Source organism: Salmo trutta, chromosome 1 (assembly GCF_901001165.1).
Source record: "Salmo trutta chromosome 1, fSalTru1.1, whole genome shotgun sequence".
Classification (NCBI taxonomy): Eukaryota; Metazoa; Chordata; class Actinopteri; order Salmoniformes; family Salmonidae; genus Salmo; species Salmo trutta.
In genome coordinates, this window is record NC_042957.1 from 72,974,669 (window position 1) to 72,991,434 (window position 16,766).

Sequence of the window (16,766 nt, forward strand, 5' to 3'; positions counted from 1 at the left end):
AAGACATCAGCCAACTTGACACAACTGTGGGAAGCATTGGAGTCAACATGGGCCAGCATCCCTGTGGAACACTTTGGACACCCTGTAGATTCCATGCCCACATGAATTTAGGCTGTTCTGAGGGCAAAAAAAGGGGGTGCAAATCAATTTTAATTTTGATTTGCACCCCCTTTTGTATAGTGAAAGATAGCCAGCAATATGTTAAGTCAAAATTGTCCAAACCGAATTGGTCACAACTGCAACAACAATTGTTGCAGTTGTGACCGTTTCGGTTTGGACAATTTTGACTTAACATAAAGCTGGCTATCTTTCATTTGGACAGATGTACAGTACCAGTCAAAAGATTGGACACACCTACTAATTCCAGGATTTTTCTTTATTTTTACTATTTTCTACATTGTAGAATAATAGTGAAGACAAAACTATGAAATAGCACATATGGAATCATATAGTAACCAAAAAAAGCATTTAACAAATATATTTTATATTTGAGATTCTTCAATGTAGCCACCCTTTGCCTTGATGACAGCGTTGCACACTTGACATTCTCTCAACCAGCTTCTTGAGGTAGTCACCTGGAATGCATTTCAATTAACAGGTGTGCCTTAAAACAATGTTGAATTTATTTCCATCTTAATGCGTTTGAGCCAATCAGGTGTGTTGTGACAAGGTAGGGGTGGTATACAGAAAACAGCTCTATTCGGTAAAAGACCAAGTCCTTATTATTGCAAGAACAGCTCAAAGAAAAGTGAAACGATAGTCCATTACTTTTAGACACCGTCAGTCAATCCAGAACAGTATTTTTAATTCAATAGTCTAAACCAGTTTACTATTAAATACATTCCAAACCTTATATATACACACACACAATTGAATATTTGCATATTACCAACTGGTGCTGAAAAGGAGACAAATATGCATGTAGTCGGGCACCCGAGTGGCGCAGCGGTCTAAAGGCACTGCATCTGTGCTAAAGGCTTCACTACAGACCATGGTTTGATTCCAGGCTGAATCACAACTGGCCGTGATTGGGTGGCGCACAATTGGCCCAGCATTGTCCGGGTTAGGCCATCATTGTAATTAAGAATTTGTTCTTAACTTGCTCACCTAGTTAAATACATTACATAATATTCTGAACGGTTCTCCATATAGTCCACCACTCAGCACATATCAGTTCAACGTCTAGATTTCATTGACATTTGGTTGAGTTGTCAATAAACAATGAGTCAGGTAACAGGTGACTTCTCAAATCCAAAATCAGTTTCACTTTGATGCAACAAAGTGTTTAATTACATGGAAAACATTGCCCAGTGGGTAGTGAGTGAGGGGAAAAAAATAATTGTGCCTTAAATGTTCTGAAACCGCCGACAATCTTGGTCAGCAAGCGTGAGGGTTCTCAGAAATGTAATTAAAATGCATTCAATGTGTGGAAGGGAACCACACCTGCATTTGCTAATGCCTTCATGTATATAACATTCAAACATATTGTGCCCAGCTGAACATGCCCCAGGTTTTAGGATGGTATTTTTCAGGAATACTGTTCTAGTAAGAAACACCCGTGTCAGCCAACACTGAGATCACCCTTTTGGGTTTCAATAACACCTTTGGTTCCAGATTAAAAACAGACAAGCACAAGAAATGAACACTTGGAGCGCTACATTTGAGGAGTACATTTTTATTGCACAAGAAGTGACCAGCTTTTAAATTGCAGGCATCTTTAGTCAGGGAGCAGTGAGAGGAAGGCCTAAAGAGTTTAGGAGTCTTCAATATCCAGGAACTACTTCTTGGATGGAGCCATCCCCCTGTACCAGGCACAGGACCCATCACTCCTCTTGAGACAGGCAGAGTACTTGGCCTGGGGTCCGCTTTGGCCATCGGCCAACAACCAGTCCGTCCAAAGACACTCATCTGGGGCGCTGACGGGACACGGGAGGGAAGAGCAGCGGATGATCTGTAGATCAGAGCAGAGAGAAAAAGATCCAGATCACTGACTGATCATTACCCCAATACCCCAGCTCATGTGTTTAGCCAATGTGACAGTGAAAATTGAACAAAAGTGGTGTAATGTAATTTCACTATAATTCCTGTCACACACACCGTGCAATCGCAGCCGCTTCGGTAGCGTTGAGTCAAGCTCTTCTTTTGTGTGCCATTCAAGTCCTCCCAGTACTGAATAAAGTCACACATGACTATGCGCATCCTGCCATCAGTATTCATCCTGCCTGAAGACAGAGAGAAGACAGTGAATCAACCTGTGTGGTAAAAGTCAACCCCAGATGCTGATCAACCCAGATGCTGATCTTAGAACCGTTTCCCCTTTTTCCCCCACAAATGGTTAAGATTGGAATTGGGGAGGGGGAACAGATCCTAAATCTGTCCCTTAGGGAAACTGTACCCTGGAGCAGGAAGACATACCGCTGCAGCCTGAACACTAGAATGTATGGTAATAAATAAGTGATGCATTAGTTGTAAACATTTAAATTCATAACATTTGGTATTGTAAAGCGTAACTTGAAGATCCAGGCTGTATCACAGCCGGCCGTGGTTGGGAGTCCCATAGGGCGGAGCACAATTGGCCAGCGTCGTCAGCGTTTGGCCATCAATGCAAACAAGAATGTTTAACCGACTTGCCTAGTTAAATAAAGATTCAATTAAAAAGGTTAAAGATTAAGTATTTTCTCTAAAGCAATTGATTTCTTGTACAAGATGAAGTCAATAGTTTAGAATAGGCCATGATGCTACAAGCTTAGGTTGAGCAGTTTAACCAGTGATAGCAATGAACTTGGGTAATGTAGTGAGATCCACACCTGTGAAGAGATACTCCTTGGTGAGTTCCAGAGTCACGCCGCACGAGGCTGAAGAGGATGAAGTGAAGATGGTGTGGATAACCCGGTCAGGACCTTTGAACATCTAGCCAATCACAAGGAGAGAAAGGAAGATCTGTCAAACATTTACAATTTGGAACCTAACTGACTGCAGCTCAGGCACTGTCAGTCTTTCCTAATTCCCTCCCTATACCCCATCCCCTCAGCCTTTGATGTTTGCAGAGCAACAAATATTTATTAATCTAACCTTTATTTTATCAGGGTGTCATAAAGAGACCAAGGTATTATTAACAGATCCCCGAATTACAAACATCAAGTTACAAAATGTAAGCAGAACAGTCAAACAATTCTGACTCAACATCACATTTTGAAGATCGTACCACAAATAATGCTAAAACATTTCAGGCAGATTCATCCAACTCAGTAGAGACCAATGGAATATCCAGAGTCAACCATCCTTATCTGAGACAGACTAACTAAAATGTCTAAAGGTCAGTAGTAATTTTAGGCACAGTGAGTTTTAGTAAAATGGCTTTATAAATGAAAATCTGTGTCACGGTTGTCGTCGGTTAATTAAGGAGGACAAAACGCAGCAGGTATGTGCAGGCTCATCTTGATGTTTATTTAACTTTCCAAAATGAACGTACAAAAATAACAAAGAATGCGAAAACTAACGAACAACAAACAGTCTGGCAAAGCCTAAGGCTAAACACAGAACAATCTCCCACAAGAGACAAACAAACCCACCCACATATATGGGACTCTCAAAGGCAAATAGACAACACCTGCCTTCAATTGAGAGTCCCAACCCCAATGAATCCAAACAGAAACAGACACACTAGACTCAACATAGAATTCATGAAACTCATCCAGTGCCCAAAACCCCTGAATACTAAATCAAATGCCCTCCTAACTCATACAACACCCAGAACCACATAAAACAAATACCCTCTGCCCCGTCCTGACCAAACTACAATACTAATTAACCCTTCTACTGGCCAGGACGTGACAATCAGGCAATTTATCAACCAAATTGACAGAGCCAGCCAACTTCCTGGTTGGGAATGCAGTGATGATTACCAAACCCCCATCATCAGTAATAAAGTGCAGTGCATTATGATAAACTGCATTTAAAAGCTTTAATGAAATGGCAGCTGCATTCATATAGATGTCACCATAGTCTAGGACTGGTAGGAACGGCGACTGAATAATGTGCTTTCCAGCAAGAGGCATGAGCCATTTCTACAGAAGCTCCTTTTCATACGATGGAAGCTCCACAACTACACTGCTTATGTCAGCCCAGATCTGCAAACATTGAAGGGTTGGAGCCCAGGGGAAAGGAGTGAAGCTGTCAGACTGGGGTTCAGTGGGCTTCAATGTAGGTAGGAACAACCACTTAATAAAAAGGCTGATCATACCTTGATCTGTTGGACGTCATAGTTGGTGTTACCAGACACAGCTGTCACTCCAACCACCTTTGCCCTGATCACTGGAAGAAAGAAACTTGGTTTACTGACATCACCCATTTTCCTTTTAATGGTCAGTCAGACACTGATTGTTTGAGGGTGTAATGAGATCTAAGAACAGTAGAAACCTTCACAGACAAGATTTTACAGTCATAAAAACGTTTGTGGATAAGTTCACATAGTTTGGGCTAAACAAAACGAGTCCGTTTCCCTCCAGGTCCTAGATTCCTAACTCTGGTCACCTGCCATTAATTCAACACCTTGGTTAACCATGCTGCCCCACTTGGTCTGCAGATGTTGTCTATCATCATCATCATCATTAGGACCAGTACACCACAGTAGTACTTGTTGCTTTTATCACTGGAATTACAGTTTGTTTTGCAGACATCCTGATCTAATGAAACTACAGTAGAATGGGTTTTTACTAACAGCTTTACCAGCTACAGGACATCACACTCAAACCATTTGGCAGATGTTTGACCTCAAGATGGCGCCACAGCCCTGCAGAGCATATGCGTTTCCTTCATGCAAGTACAATTCAGGTAGAGATCATTCATTTTAATAAGGAGCACATGAAATTAACTCTCCAACAATAGTGACAGTTGCCAAATCTTAATTTAATCATCCTGTTGCAGGGATTTTCCTGCACATCAGGAACTGCAAACTTGTAGTGTATTCAAGGTTTAAAAAGCCAACTAAAGTTAATCATTACCACTTTTAAAAAAATGCCAGACATGACTTGCCCCAATGAAAATTATATCAACCCTAACAACAAAAAAATCCATTCACTATAATCGCATAACAATTCACGTTGCTGCAGGATTATGTTCCTGATGCGTGAAACTGGCTCAAATTAAGATACGGGATCTGTAGCCTACCACTATTTATTTAAATAAATAGTCTACACCACAACTGAATGCCTTGGGTTAAATGTAGAAAGAAAATGTATTTACTTAATTGTAGCAATTCACCTGTAGGCATAATGTGTAGGCCTAGAAGCAAATATAACACTTGGTGTAGCGGGGTCTCATCCAGGGCTACAGCCAGGGCTCTCAAACCCTGTTCCTGGAGAGGTACCCTCCTGCAGGTTCTCAATCCAAAACCAGTTGTAACAAACCTGATTCAGTTTATCAACCAGCTCATTATTAGAATCAGGTGAGCAGATCAGGGTTGGATCAAAAACCTACAGGATGGCAGCTCTCCAGGAACAGGGTTGGAGAGCCCTGGCTGTAGCCCATCTTACTGTTGCCTACTTAATTATGTAAATATAATGATCATGTCATGGTTATTATTATAACAAACATTAAGAACTCTGTGGTCATGTTGCGCATTGATACAGTGTAGTAGCCCAGTGGTTGCCAACTCCAGCCTTCGAGTACACCCAACAGCACACTTGTTGTATCCCCGGACAAAAATACCTGATTCAACTCATTGAGGGCCTGATGATTAGTTGAATCAGGTGTTCTTGTCCAGGGCTACAATAAAAATGTGTACCGTTGGAGTAACTCGAGGACCGGAGTTGAGAACCTGAGAAGTCAGAAATATTGGCAGTTTCCTTACCGACGTCTGCGCTGCAAAAAGCCTGTTGAAGATGGACAGGAGCGCATCTGCAAGCTTCTGCACTGTCTTCGATCCGCCAAAGGAACAAAACGACCAGAGTGATGAAACAACTGCTTATAGACCAAGTCATTTTGGAAAATATCTATCAACTATCTATCGCGTAAGATAAAATGTTTACTCCAGGAGCTAAAGAACAGTTGTATTGTAAACCACACTAGAACATTCAAAGATGTTCCCAGACAGACTAACACCTAGAAATCTGTTTTCCCTTCGATGTAATCAGCCCGTTTTATTGCAGGCTGTGATCTCCTCCCCAGTCAGAACCAAGCCAGTGGTAGGCTGAGCGTTCTATTAATCCAGAACCATAGCAACTCCATTGGGGAAAATGCCCTGCTTAAAGGGACAACGACAGAACAGGCTCAACTTGCCCGGTTGACATAAATTCCATAAATTGTTTGTCTTTCGCCTAAACAATGGCGATGAAACAGAAATATCCGTTTTAGGATATGCCTATTTGAAATACTTTTTTAAACACCTGGGGCAACTTTAAAGCAGGCTCAACTTGCCCAACTGCTCAGTTCACTTGCCCTAGGCCCCTCAAACTCAACTCTGGACCTCGACGTGAAGCCAGTGCCACTGCATTTTTTTATTGTTCCCATTTAATCAGGGACTGATTTTGACCAGGGACACCAGGTGGGTGCAATTCGTTATCAGGTAGAACAGAAAACTAGCATGCTCCTGAGCACCATGCACAACAAGAAGATGCCCCATCCCCCGCTAATTGGGCTACTTTTGCACATTTGTTATTGTATGAGTGAGGTTTGATGATGAATACTACCTCCAAACGAATGGAACATCGATGGGCTCTACATTCGCTCCAAGCTATGCTAACCTCTATGTGGGTCTTTTTGAGGAACGGAAAAAGAGCTGTCAGATTTTATGGCACGACTCAATGACATTGACCCCAATCTCAAATTCACTATTGAATGTGACACTCGATGTGTTCGTTACCTCGATATGTGGATTGAGAAATGAAATGGAACCCTGTTCACAACTCTGTATAGAAAAGAAACGGACAGAAATACTCTATTACAGGGGGACAGCTTCCATCCTGAGCCATTAAAAAGAGGACTTCCTAGAAGCCAGTTTTCCAGACTGCACCCTGTAGTCACTCCACAGAGGACTATCTACAAAAAGCAGCGGAGATGCACACTAGGTTTCTAAGAAGAGTCTATTCGCCACAATGTGTGGATGAAGCTCTTAATTTGGCATTGGGAAAAACACGAGATGAACTGCTACAAAAAAAGACCCGCTAAAGCTAAAGAACATTCCGTAATGTTCACAACCACATATACTTTGAACTCGCGAAAAGTTGGAGATGTGGTCAAGAAACACTGGCATATTTTATCATCAGACCCGGCTTTTCCGGCTCAATTTAAAAATCCACCACTTATTGTGTATAGGATAGGTCGCAATTTACGCAATAAATTGGTTCATGCCAACTGTCAGCCACAAAAGAAAATCAGCCAGGCTCTTTTACGCCCTCTTCCAAATGGTAGCTATAAATGCAGAGGATGCGCATAGTGCAACAATATGATGATGTGTGAATATTTCTGCCACCCACACACAGGAAAACGGGTCCAAATAAATGACATTATTACGTGTTCCACCAACCATGTTATTTACATGATTAAATGTCCATGTGGGCTCTGCTATGTCGGTAAAACCTCTCGTTCTCTCAAACAGAGAATTAGTGAACATAAAAGTTCAATCAGGAGAAACGACAGAGATTATCCAGTCGCAGTACATTTTAATGATCTAAAGCATGACATTTCTACCTTTAGATTCTGTGGAGTAGAGAAAGTTAAGATATCAGACAGGGGAGGTGAGTCGGGGAAATGCTTTAAATCGAGAGGAGTCGATGTGTTCTGAAAGATGAGACCTTGAGGATCATAAGAAATACCGCTTTGATGTCATACAAGCAAACCACACACCTTGAATCCGAATGTGCACTTAACATTTCCATATTTGAAAAGTCATGTCATTTACAGTGTCAACGTTCATGAGCTCTATGTTTAATCCACACTTACTAGGGTGACATGGATTATGCCCTGGGTTGTCCTGAACAGAAGATTTGCCATGGAACACGCACTTGAATGTACTCAAAACTCCATTCTATGTGACCCAAAATTGCAATCTGTTTGTCTGAAGTGCCCTTTGAAAGCCTCCCAGCTAGCACATTTGGTTCCTTGGAAGTTGTGGGAATGCAAGTTGTTTGGTTTCCCATTGGTTCTGGAAACGAAACCATACGTTTCCTGACCGTTAACTTTTTAAATGTTTTTTTTTTTTACGTCTGAGAACAGTAGTGAACATTTCACCTGTTCTGGGAATTAGATTTTAGGTTATTTGAAGGTAATTAATGAACATTCTGAGAAAATGTTTCCATACGATTTTTAAAATCACTGCTAGCTTATTTTGGGTTAAATGTTGAACCAAGCACAGAAAGGACACATGGAAATTAATTTGCTTAGGCATTAATCATACAAAAACATTTATTTTTCAATGTGGCATCTTCTGTTCTCTATCAGAGCATGTGAGTGGAATTAAGTGCTAAAAACCACTCCTCATAGGAAAAAAAACTGCAGTTCCAAATTCACTCCATTCATTAAAATCACAAACACCCATCTATTTTTAGTGACTACCTGGACCTACCATTTGGTTTGGAAGTATCGAAACCAAACCATATGATTTGAATGAAAAGTATTTTAGTAAACAACATGAAAGGGAAGCGCTCATCATTTCAAATAGGCCACATGTAGTATTAAACAGCACATAAACACTCTAAACAGGTGTAATCAGCCTGTGTGTAGCTGGTGTAGAGAGTCAGGCGCAGGACAGCAGATAAGAGTAATCAACGGATTTACTCAAGTAATTACAAAATATAATACAATATACCAAGCCCACAATAATGGGCTGGCAGGGTAGCCTAGTGGTTAGAGTTTTGGACGAGTAACCAAAAGGTTACAAGTTCAAGTCCCTGAGCTGACAAGGTACAAATCTGTTGTTCTACCCCTGAACAGACAGTTATTAACCCACTGTTCCTAGGCCATCATTGAAAAGTGGATTGGTGATGGCTAGAAAGCCAGTGATGTCAAATGCTGCCTGAACAAGGAGAGGGACTGACTTCAGTGGAAGTTGGGACAATAGGTCAGGAGCCAGACAGGAATTACTAGACTTAAATACAAAGTCTACAGTGCCTTTGAATTCACTTTTAGAAACACAAGTTTGGCTTCAGGCTCGTGTGATGGTGCCTGTAGAGCAGGCCAACAGCGGAGAATCCCCTCTCAGACCTTGCAGAGCCACTGAGGATGCAAAACACCTTCTGGGCCACTCCTGCCAGGCTGGGCAGGGATGCAGATGTTTTGAACTTTTATTTTATAGGTAGGCCTAAAGATTTCATGGTAAAATAACCCTATCAAAATGGAAAGCTCTTTGAAAGAGATAACATGCCAGGCCTATTGGGCCAAAATCAGCAATAGCCTATTGTAAAGATAATAGAACAAACTTATTTTTTGTTTATAAATACTTTGCTATAATGACACACTTAGCTAGCTACCCACCGCATTCCTTTCTGTTAGAATGTGCACGTAGTACACCATCATGCTTTCAGGATGTCTTTTCAGATTTCACAATGATTATTTAGTTGTGGACACTACATCACCACACTCCCTCTCTTCTTTAGTTGTGGACACTACATCACCACACTCCCTCTCTTCTATAGTTGTGGACACTACAACACCACACTCCCTCTCTTCTTTAGTTGTGGACACTACATCGCCACACTCCCTCTCTTCTTTAGTTGTGGACACTACATCCCCACACTCCCTCTCTTCTTTAGTTTTGGACACTACATCACTGCACTCCCTCGCTTCTTTAGTTGTGGACACTACATCGCCACACTCCCTCTCTTCTTTAGTTGTGGACACTACATCACCACACTCCCTCTCTTCTATAGTTGTGGACACTACATCGCCACACTCCCTCTCTTCTATAGTTGTGGACACTACATCGCCACACTCCCTCTCTTCTTTAGTTGTGGACACTACATCCCCACACTCCCTCTCTTCTTTAGTTTTGGACACTACATCCCCACACTCCCTCTCTTCTTTAGTTGTGGACACTACATCCCCACACTCCCTCTCTTCTATAGTTGTGGACACTACATCACCACACTCCCTCTCTTCTATAGTTGTGGACACTACATCACCACACTCCCTCTCTTCTTTAGTTGTGGACACTACATCACCACACTCCCTCTCTTCTATAGTTGTGGACACTACATCACCACACTCCCTCTCTTCTATAGTTGTGGACACTACATCACCACACTCCCTCTCTTCTATAGTTGTGGACACTACATCACCACACTCCCTCTCTTCTTTAGTTGTGGACACTACATCACCACACTCCCTCTCTTCTATAGTTGTGGACACTACATCACCACACTCCCTCTCTTCTTTAGTTGTGGACACTACATCACCACACTCCCTCTCTTCTATAGTTGTGGACACTACATCACCACACTCCCTCTCTTCTATAGTTGTGGACACTACATCACCACACTCCCTCTCTTCTATAGTTGTGGACACTACATCACCACACTCCCTCTCTTCTTTAGTTGTGGACACTACATCACCACACTCCCTCTCTTCTATAGTTGTGGACACTACATCACCACACTCCCTCTCTTCTATAGTTGTGGACACTACACCACCACACTCCCTCTCTTCTTTAGTTGTGGACACTACATCACCACACTCCCTCTCTTCTATAGTTGTGGACACTACATCACCACACTCCCTCTCTTCTTTAGTTGTGGACACTACATCACCACACTCCCTCTCTTCTATAGTTGTGGACACTACATCACCACACTCCCTCTCTTCTATAGTTGTGGACACTACATCACCACACTCCCTCTCTTCTATAGTTGTGGACACTACATCACCACACTCCCTCTCTTCTTTAGTTGTGGACACTACATCACCACACTCCCTCTCTTCTATAGTTGTGGACATTACATCACCACACTCCCTCTCTTCTTTAGTTGTGGACACTACATTACCACACTCCCTCTCTTCTATAGTTGTGGACACTACATCACCACACTCCCTCTCTTCTATAGTTGTGGACACTACATCACCACACTCCCTCTCTTCTTTAGTTGTGGACACTACATCACCACACTCCCTCTCTTGCTCTTGGTCCTCCTCATCTTTGCAAGTCACCTTGATTTCACACCTTTGTGTTTTATCAGTTTCTTTATGAAAATATTTAGCGAACTCCATGACAGTAGCTAAAGCAAGGGGCTAAAGCAGCACACAAGTAGACTACAAATGCATTCTGGGCCGGGCATGCACTGAGCTCGTAAAGTGAGCGTTACTGGAGCGGTACTGGAGCAAAATTGGAGGCGGCGAGAAGGCCGATGCTCCAGCCTTTGGGCAACTTGCTCCGCGCTTCAGTCAGATTTGAGAACGCTCCAGCTCCGCTCACATGCTCTGTTCTCTATCCATGGAATTAGTCCACTGCACCACCAGGATGGAGCTAGCATGCCATGTATTTTTAACTCATACAATGCTGTTCATTTTAGTCTATTCAAACGGACCCTTTTCAAAGGAAAAAAGCACTCATTAAGATAAGGTATGGACAATTAGTGGGTACGGGCAACACACCTGGACACACACACAGGATAGATAGTTTTGTTGACGCTGAGAACAGAATGTATATGTTTTTAAATTACATTCTTAGAACGTTCTTTGAGCGTTACCAATGTTTTCTTGTAGTTTTTATAGAAAGTTTTCTTAATGTGCTGAGAACATTACTTTATATAGAACCATGAGGAAACCTGCAGAAAATGTTATGCTGTAGTACTGAAATTCCACAGAAGAACATTGTTTCTTAATGTTCCCTGAACAATTTGAGAACATTACTTTTAATAGAACCATGAGCAAACCTGTAGGAAACGTTATGCTGAAGTACTGAAATTCCCATCTAAGAAACATATGGTTCTCAGAACGTTATGTGCTAGCTGGGAATGCACGTTATGGTGCGTTTTTCACGCAACTCAAGCGCGTGCACACATTTTTTTAATGGGTGTAAGAGTTAAAGACCACAGGCCGCTCGTGAGTTTCAAGTTTGGGGAAGTTTACAACTTATCCTACTACTTCTACCGATCTGTCTACCAGTTGATTATTTTTATAACAGCATTTCGTGGAAAAGTTTCATTTCAATAATAACCTTTTTGTCTTTCTAAATGTTTTTTACTTGGTTAATCATAAACATCAGAATTAAAATTCAACAAATAGAAACAGAAGAAAATATCCTGCTGAAAATGCAGGTTCTTTCAATCACATGAATCTCTCTTTTCTGCCTGTCTGCCCCACTTTCTATCTGTCTTTACTTGAGCCATAGCTGGTGAAGTGCAACATTGTAGGCTACCAAATAAATCAACTGGGTCTGGGCCGAAGCTGTTGCTAGTGAACTTGCAACATTGTATCAAATAGAGAAGGCCTATTCTGGGCCCTCAGAGTATCCCGAACCAGTGAGCTCCGGACAGACAGCTTTGTTTTGAAATTTCGTTTCCACTGGATATATGGGATCATCAGATCATGATATGTTGCTTTTTCACATCGAGGCTTGGTGAATATCGAGTGTTGGAAAGGTTTTTCAAATACTGTGAGGAACTATTATTTTTTGTAATGGATGTTTAAAAAAACGGACTTCGTTGACTCAGGACTACTGTGTGAGGTGAAGAAGCTCGGTTTATTAGTGGGGGACGTGGTGAGTTAATTAAGACAATCAGAAATCCGATATCCCCTAATGGGAACTTTCCTACATTTGCCCACAGCAGGTCAGTTAGGCTTACTTTTATGCACGCTCAGGTGCGCGCTCACTCAACATTATCAGGAGAGAGAAACCAGACACATGCTCATTGCGCACATGGGGCACTCCAAACAAAGGTAAATGAAAAAAATGACAAAACTCGTAAATGACGGTTATGAAAAAAAGTGTAGCAGGTTGAACTCTGCAAATAATGTTTCAAGTTGGAGAGTGAGAACGGTAAATTAATGTAATTACTACCTGCATTAACAGAAATATATGTAACCAAACGATGGGCATTAACAGTACAATTACTAGGCCTACTGGTACATATGTAATGGAGAATTTATCAAAATTAACCAAGGGCAAACAATTCACACAATGAAACAATGAATGTGCAAGAATTGTTGGGAGAGCTGAGCACATTCTGGAGAGCTGAGTGCATGCATTCTGGAATGAAACGCGCCATATCTTCGCCACACACCCCTCCCCTTCTTCATATCAAGATTTTAAATTATACTCAAAACACGTTATCTTCACACATTTTAGTCGCTTTTCACTGACAGCCATAATTCAATAATCAAGTATTTATATTGCCACGTGTGGTAACAAATTTTCGGGCTTCCCAACAAAATAGGCATGGCCTACGCACCTGTAATTTGAAACAATGCAGAGATATATTTTTTTAAAGAAGCTAATGATTATTTTGAATTATTTTATTTAGACAGGAGTAAATATAGAATTTTGGCAAAACATACATTTACTTTAGGGGAATCCAGCATCCCAACAGTGCAATGTGCACCCACCAACTTTCCTTTTTTAAAATGTTTTTTAAAAAGAAGTTTGGAACCATCAAGACTCTTCCTAAAGCTGGCCGCCTGGCCAAACTGAGCAATCAGGGGAGGAGGGCCTTGGTCAGGGAGGTGAACAAGAACCGGATGGTCACTCTGACAGAGCTCTAGAGTACCTCTAGATGGGAGAACATTCCAGAAAGACAACCATCTCTGCAGCATTCCACAATCAGGCCTTTATGGTAGAGTGGCCAGACGGAAGCCACTCCTCAGTAAAAGGCACATGATAGCCTGCTTGGAGTTTGCCAAAAGGCATCAAAAGACTGTCAAACCATGATAAATAATATTCTCTGGTCTGATGAAACCAAGATTGAAACCTTTGGCCTGAACTCCAAGCGTCACGGCTGGAGGACACCTGGCACCATCCCTACGGTGAAGCATGGCAGCATCATGTTGTGGGGAGGTTTTTCAGCAGGAAGGGACTGGGAGACTAGTCAGGATCGAGGGAAAGATGAACGAAGCAAAGTACAGAGAGATGCTTGATGAAAACCTGCTCCAGAGCACTCAGGACCTCAGACTGGGATGAAGGTACACCTTCCAACAGTACAACGAACCTAAGCACACAGCAAAGACAATGCAGGAGTGGCTTCGAGACAAGTCTCTGAATGTCCTTTAGCGGCCCAGCCAGAGCCCGGACTTGAACCCGATTGAACATCTCTGGAGGGACCTGAAAATAGCTGTGCAGCGATGCTCCCCACCCTGACAGAGTTTGAGAGGATCTGCAGAGAAGAATGGAAGAAACTCCCCAAATACCAGTATGCCAAGCTTGTAGTATCATACCCAAGAAGACTTGAGGCTGTAATTGCTGCCAAAGGTGCTTCAACAAAGTACTGAGTAAAGGGTCTGAATACTTGTGATATTTCTGTTTTATATTTTTTATAAATTAGCTAACATTTCTAAAAACCTGTTTTTGCTTTGTCATTATGGGGTATTGTGTGTAGATTGATTAAAAAAACATGTTTTTTTAAGTCAATTTTAGAGTAAGGCTATAACCTAACAAAAAGTGGAAAAAGTCAAGGGGTCTGAATACTTTCTGAAGGCACTATAGACCTACATGATACAACCCTGCATAAAGCAAGCTCAGCCCTGTTAGTTCTATTGGTTCTGAAAGCATGGTTTATTGAGTCATTATTAGTTTTACACTTAGGACATGACCCCCTGCTGTTGTGCTGTAGAATTTGTCTCTTGCATAATAAATTCTATACATTAGTTTATACTGGATTAAGTGTACATTTTAGTTAACTGTAACTGTGTTAGTTATGCTGCAACTTTCCATCCATCTTGTGCCAACATCAGTTCTTTTTAAGTCATGGTTACAATATTTGTTTCTAAGAGATTGTCAGTTGGATATTCTCTCTGCAACGTTTTGTATATCTTCAGTATCACATGAAACTGACAAGACTTTATATACACACTTTATACACGGTGAACTGACGCAAAACCCACACACATTCACATGCACTACATACGCACACACACGCACACACGCACACACGCACACACACACAATATGCTGCTCATTCTCTGTTCTTTATTTTACTCGTATCATGTACATATCTACATCAAATACCTTATTATTATCTATCCTGATGTCTAGTCACTTTACCCTGTCTTCATGTACATATCTACATCAAATACCTTATTATTATCTATCCTGATGCTTAGTCACTTTACCCTGCCTTTATGTACATATCTACATCAAATACCTTATTATTATCTATCCTGATGCTTAGTCACTTTACCCTGTCTTCATGTACATATCTACCTCAAATACCTTATTATTATCTATCCTGATGCCTAGTCACTTTACCCTGCCTTCATGTACATATCTACCTCAAATACCTTATTATTATCTATCCTGATGCCTAGTCACTTTACCCTGCCTTTATGTATATATCTACCTCAAATACCTTATTATTATCTATCCTGATGCCTAGTCACTTTACCCTGTCTTCATGTACATATCTACCTCAAATACCTTATTATTATCTATCCTGATGCTTAGTCACTTTACCCTGTCTTTATGTACATATCTACCTCAAATACCTTATTATTATCTATCCTGATGCCTAGTCACTTTACCCTGTCTTCATGTACACATCTACCTCAAATACCTTATTATTATCTATCCTGATGCCTAGTCACTTTACCCTGTCTTCATGTACATATCTACCTCAAATACCTTATTATTATCTATCCTGATGCCTAGTCACTTTACCCTGCCTTTATGTATATATCTACCTCAAATACCTTATTATTATCTATCCTGATGCCTAGTCACTTTACCCTGCCTTCATGTACATATCTACCTCAAATACCTTATTATTATCTATCCTGATGCCTAGTCACTTTACCCTGCCTTTATGTACATATCTACCTCAAATACCTTATTATTATCTATCCTGATGTCTAGTCACTTTACCCTGTCTTCATGTACATATCTACCTCAAATACCTTATTGTTATCTATCCTGATGCCTAGTCACTTTACCCTGTCTTCATGTACATATCTACCTCAAATACCTTATTATTATCTGTCCTGATGCCTAGTCACTTTACCCTGCCTTTATGTACATATCTACCTCAAATACCTTATTATTATCTATCCTGATGCCTAGTAACTTTACCCTGTCTTCATGTATATATCTACCTCAAATACCTTATTATTATCTATCCTGATGCCTAGTCACTTTACCCTGCCTTCATGTACACATCTACCTCAAATACCTTATTATTATCTATCCTGATGCCTAGTCACTTTACCCTGTCTTCATATACATATCTACCTCAAATACCTTATTATTATCTATCCTGATGCCTAGTCACTTTACCCTGCCTTCATGTACATATCTACCTCAAATACCTTATTATTATCTATCCTGATGCCTAGTCACTTTACCCTGCCTTTATGTACATATCTAACTCAAATACCTCGTACCTCTGCACATTGATCTGGTACTAGTACCCCTGCATATTGCTTCATGTTTGTGTATTTTATTCATTTTGTGTTACTATTTTAATAAAAACAATTTTTTACTCTGCATTGTTGGGAAGGGTTCATGAGCAAGCATTTCATGGTAAAGTCAACACCGTTGTGTTCAGCACATGTGACGAATAACATTTGATTTGATTTTAAATTAATAGGAGTGTATCACTTTGGCAAAAGTATTTTGTATTTGTAGTTTT

General features: G+C 40.9%; 2 protein-coding genes across 2 annotated transcripts in view; both read right to left on the minus strand.

The window, feature by feature from the left end:
- LOC115207262 (metalloproteinase inhibitor 2) overlaps positions 1 to 16,766 on the minus strand; it is a 43,756-nt gene that overhangs the window by 7,206 nt on the left and 19,784 nt on the right. The gene's annotated exons all lie outside the window — the stretch shown is intronic.
- Positions 1,658 to 6,429, minus strand: LOC115207243 (metalloproteinase inhibitor 2-like). The gene is made up of 5 exons (XM_029774219.1): positions 5,852 to 6,429; positions 4,244 to 4,314; positions 2,808 to 2,910; positions 2,098 to 2,222; positions 1,658 to 1,951 (listed from the first exon to the last, which is right to left on the minus strand). Exons 1-5 carry the CDS (start codon positions 5,979 to 5,981, stop codon positions 1,778 to 1,780), a joined length of 603 nt encoding a protein of 200 aa, XP_029630079.1. The 5' UTR covers positions 5,982 to 6,429; the 3' UTR covers positions 1,658 to 1,777.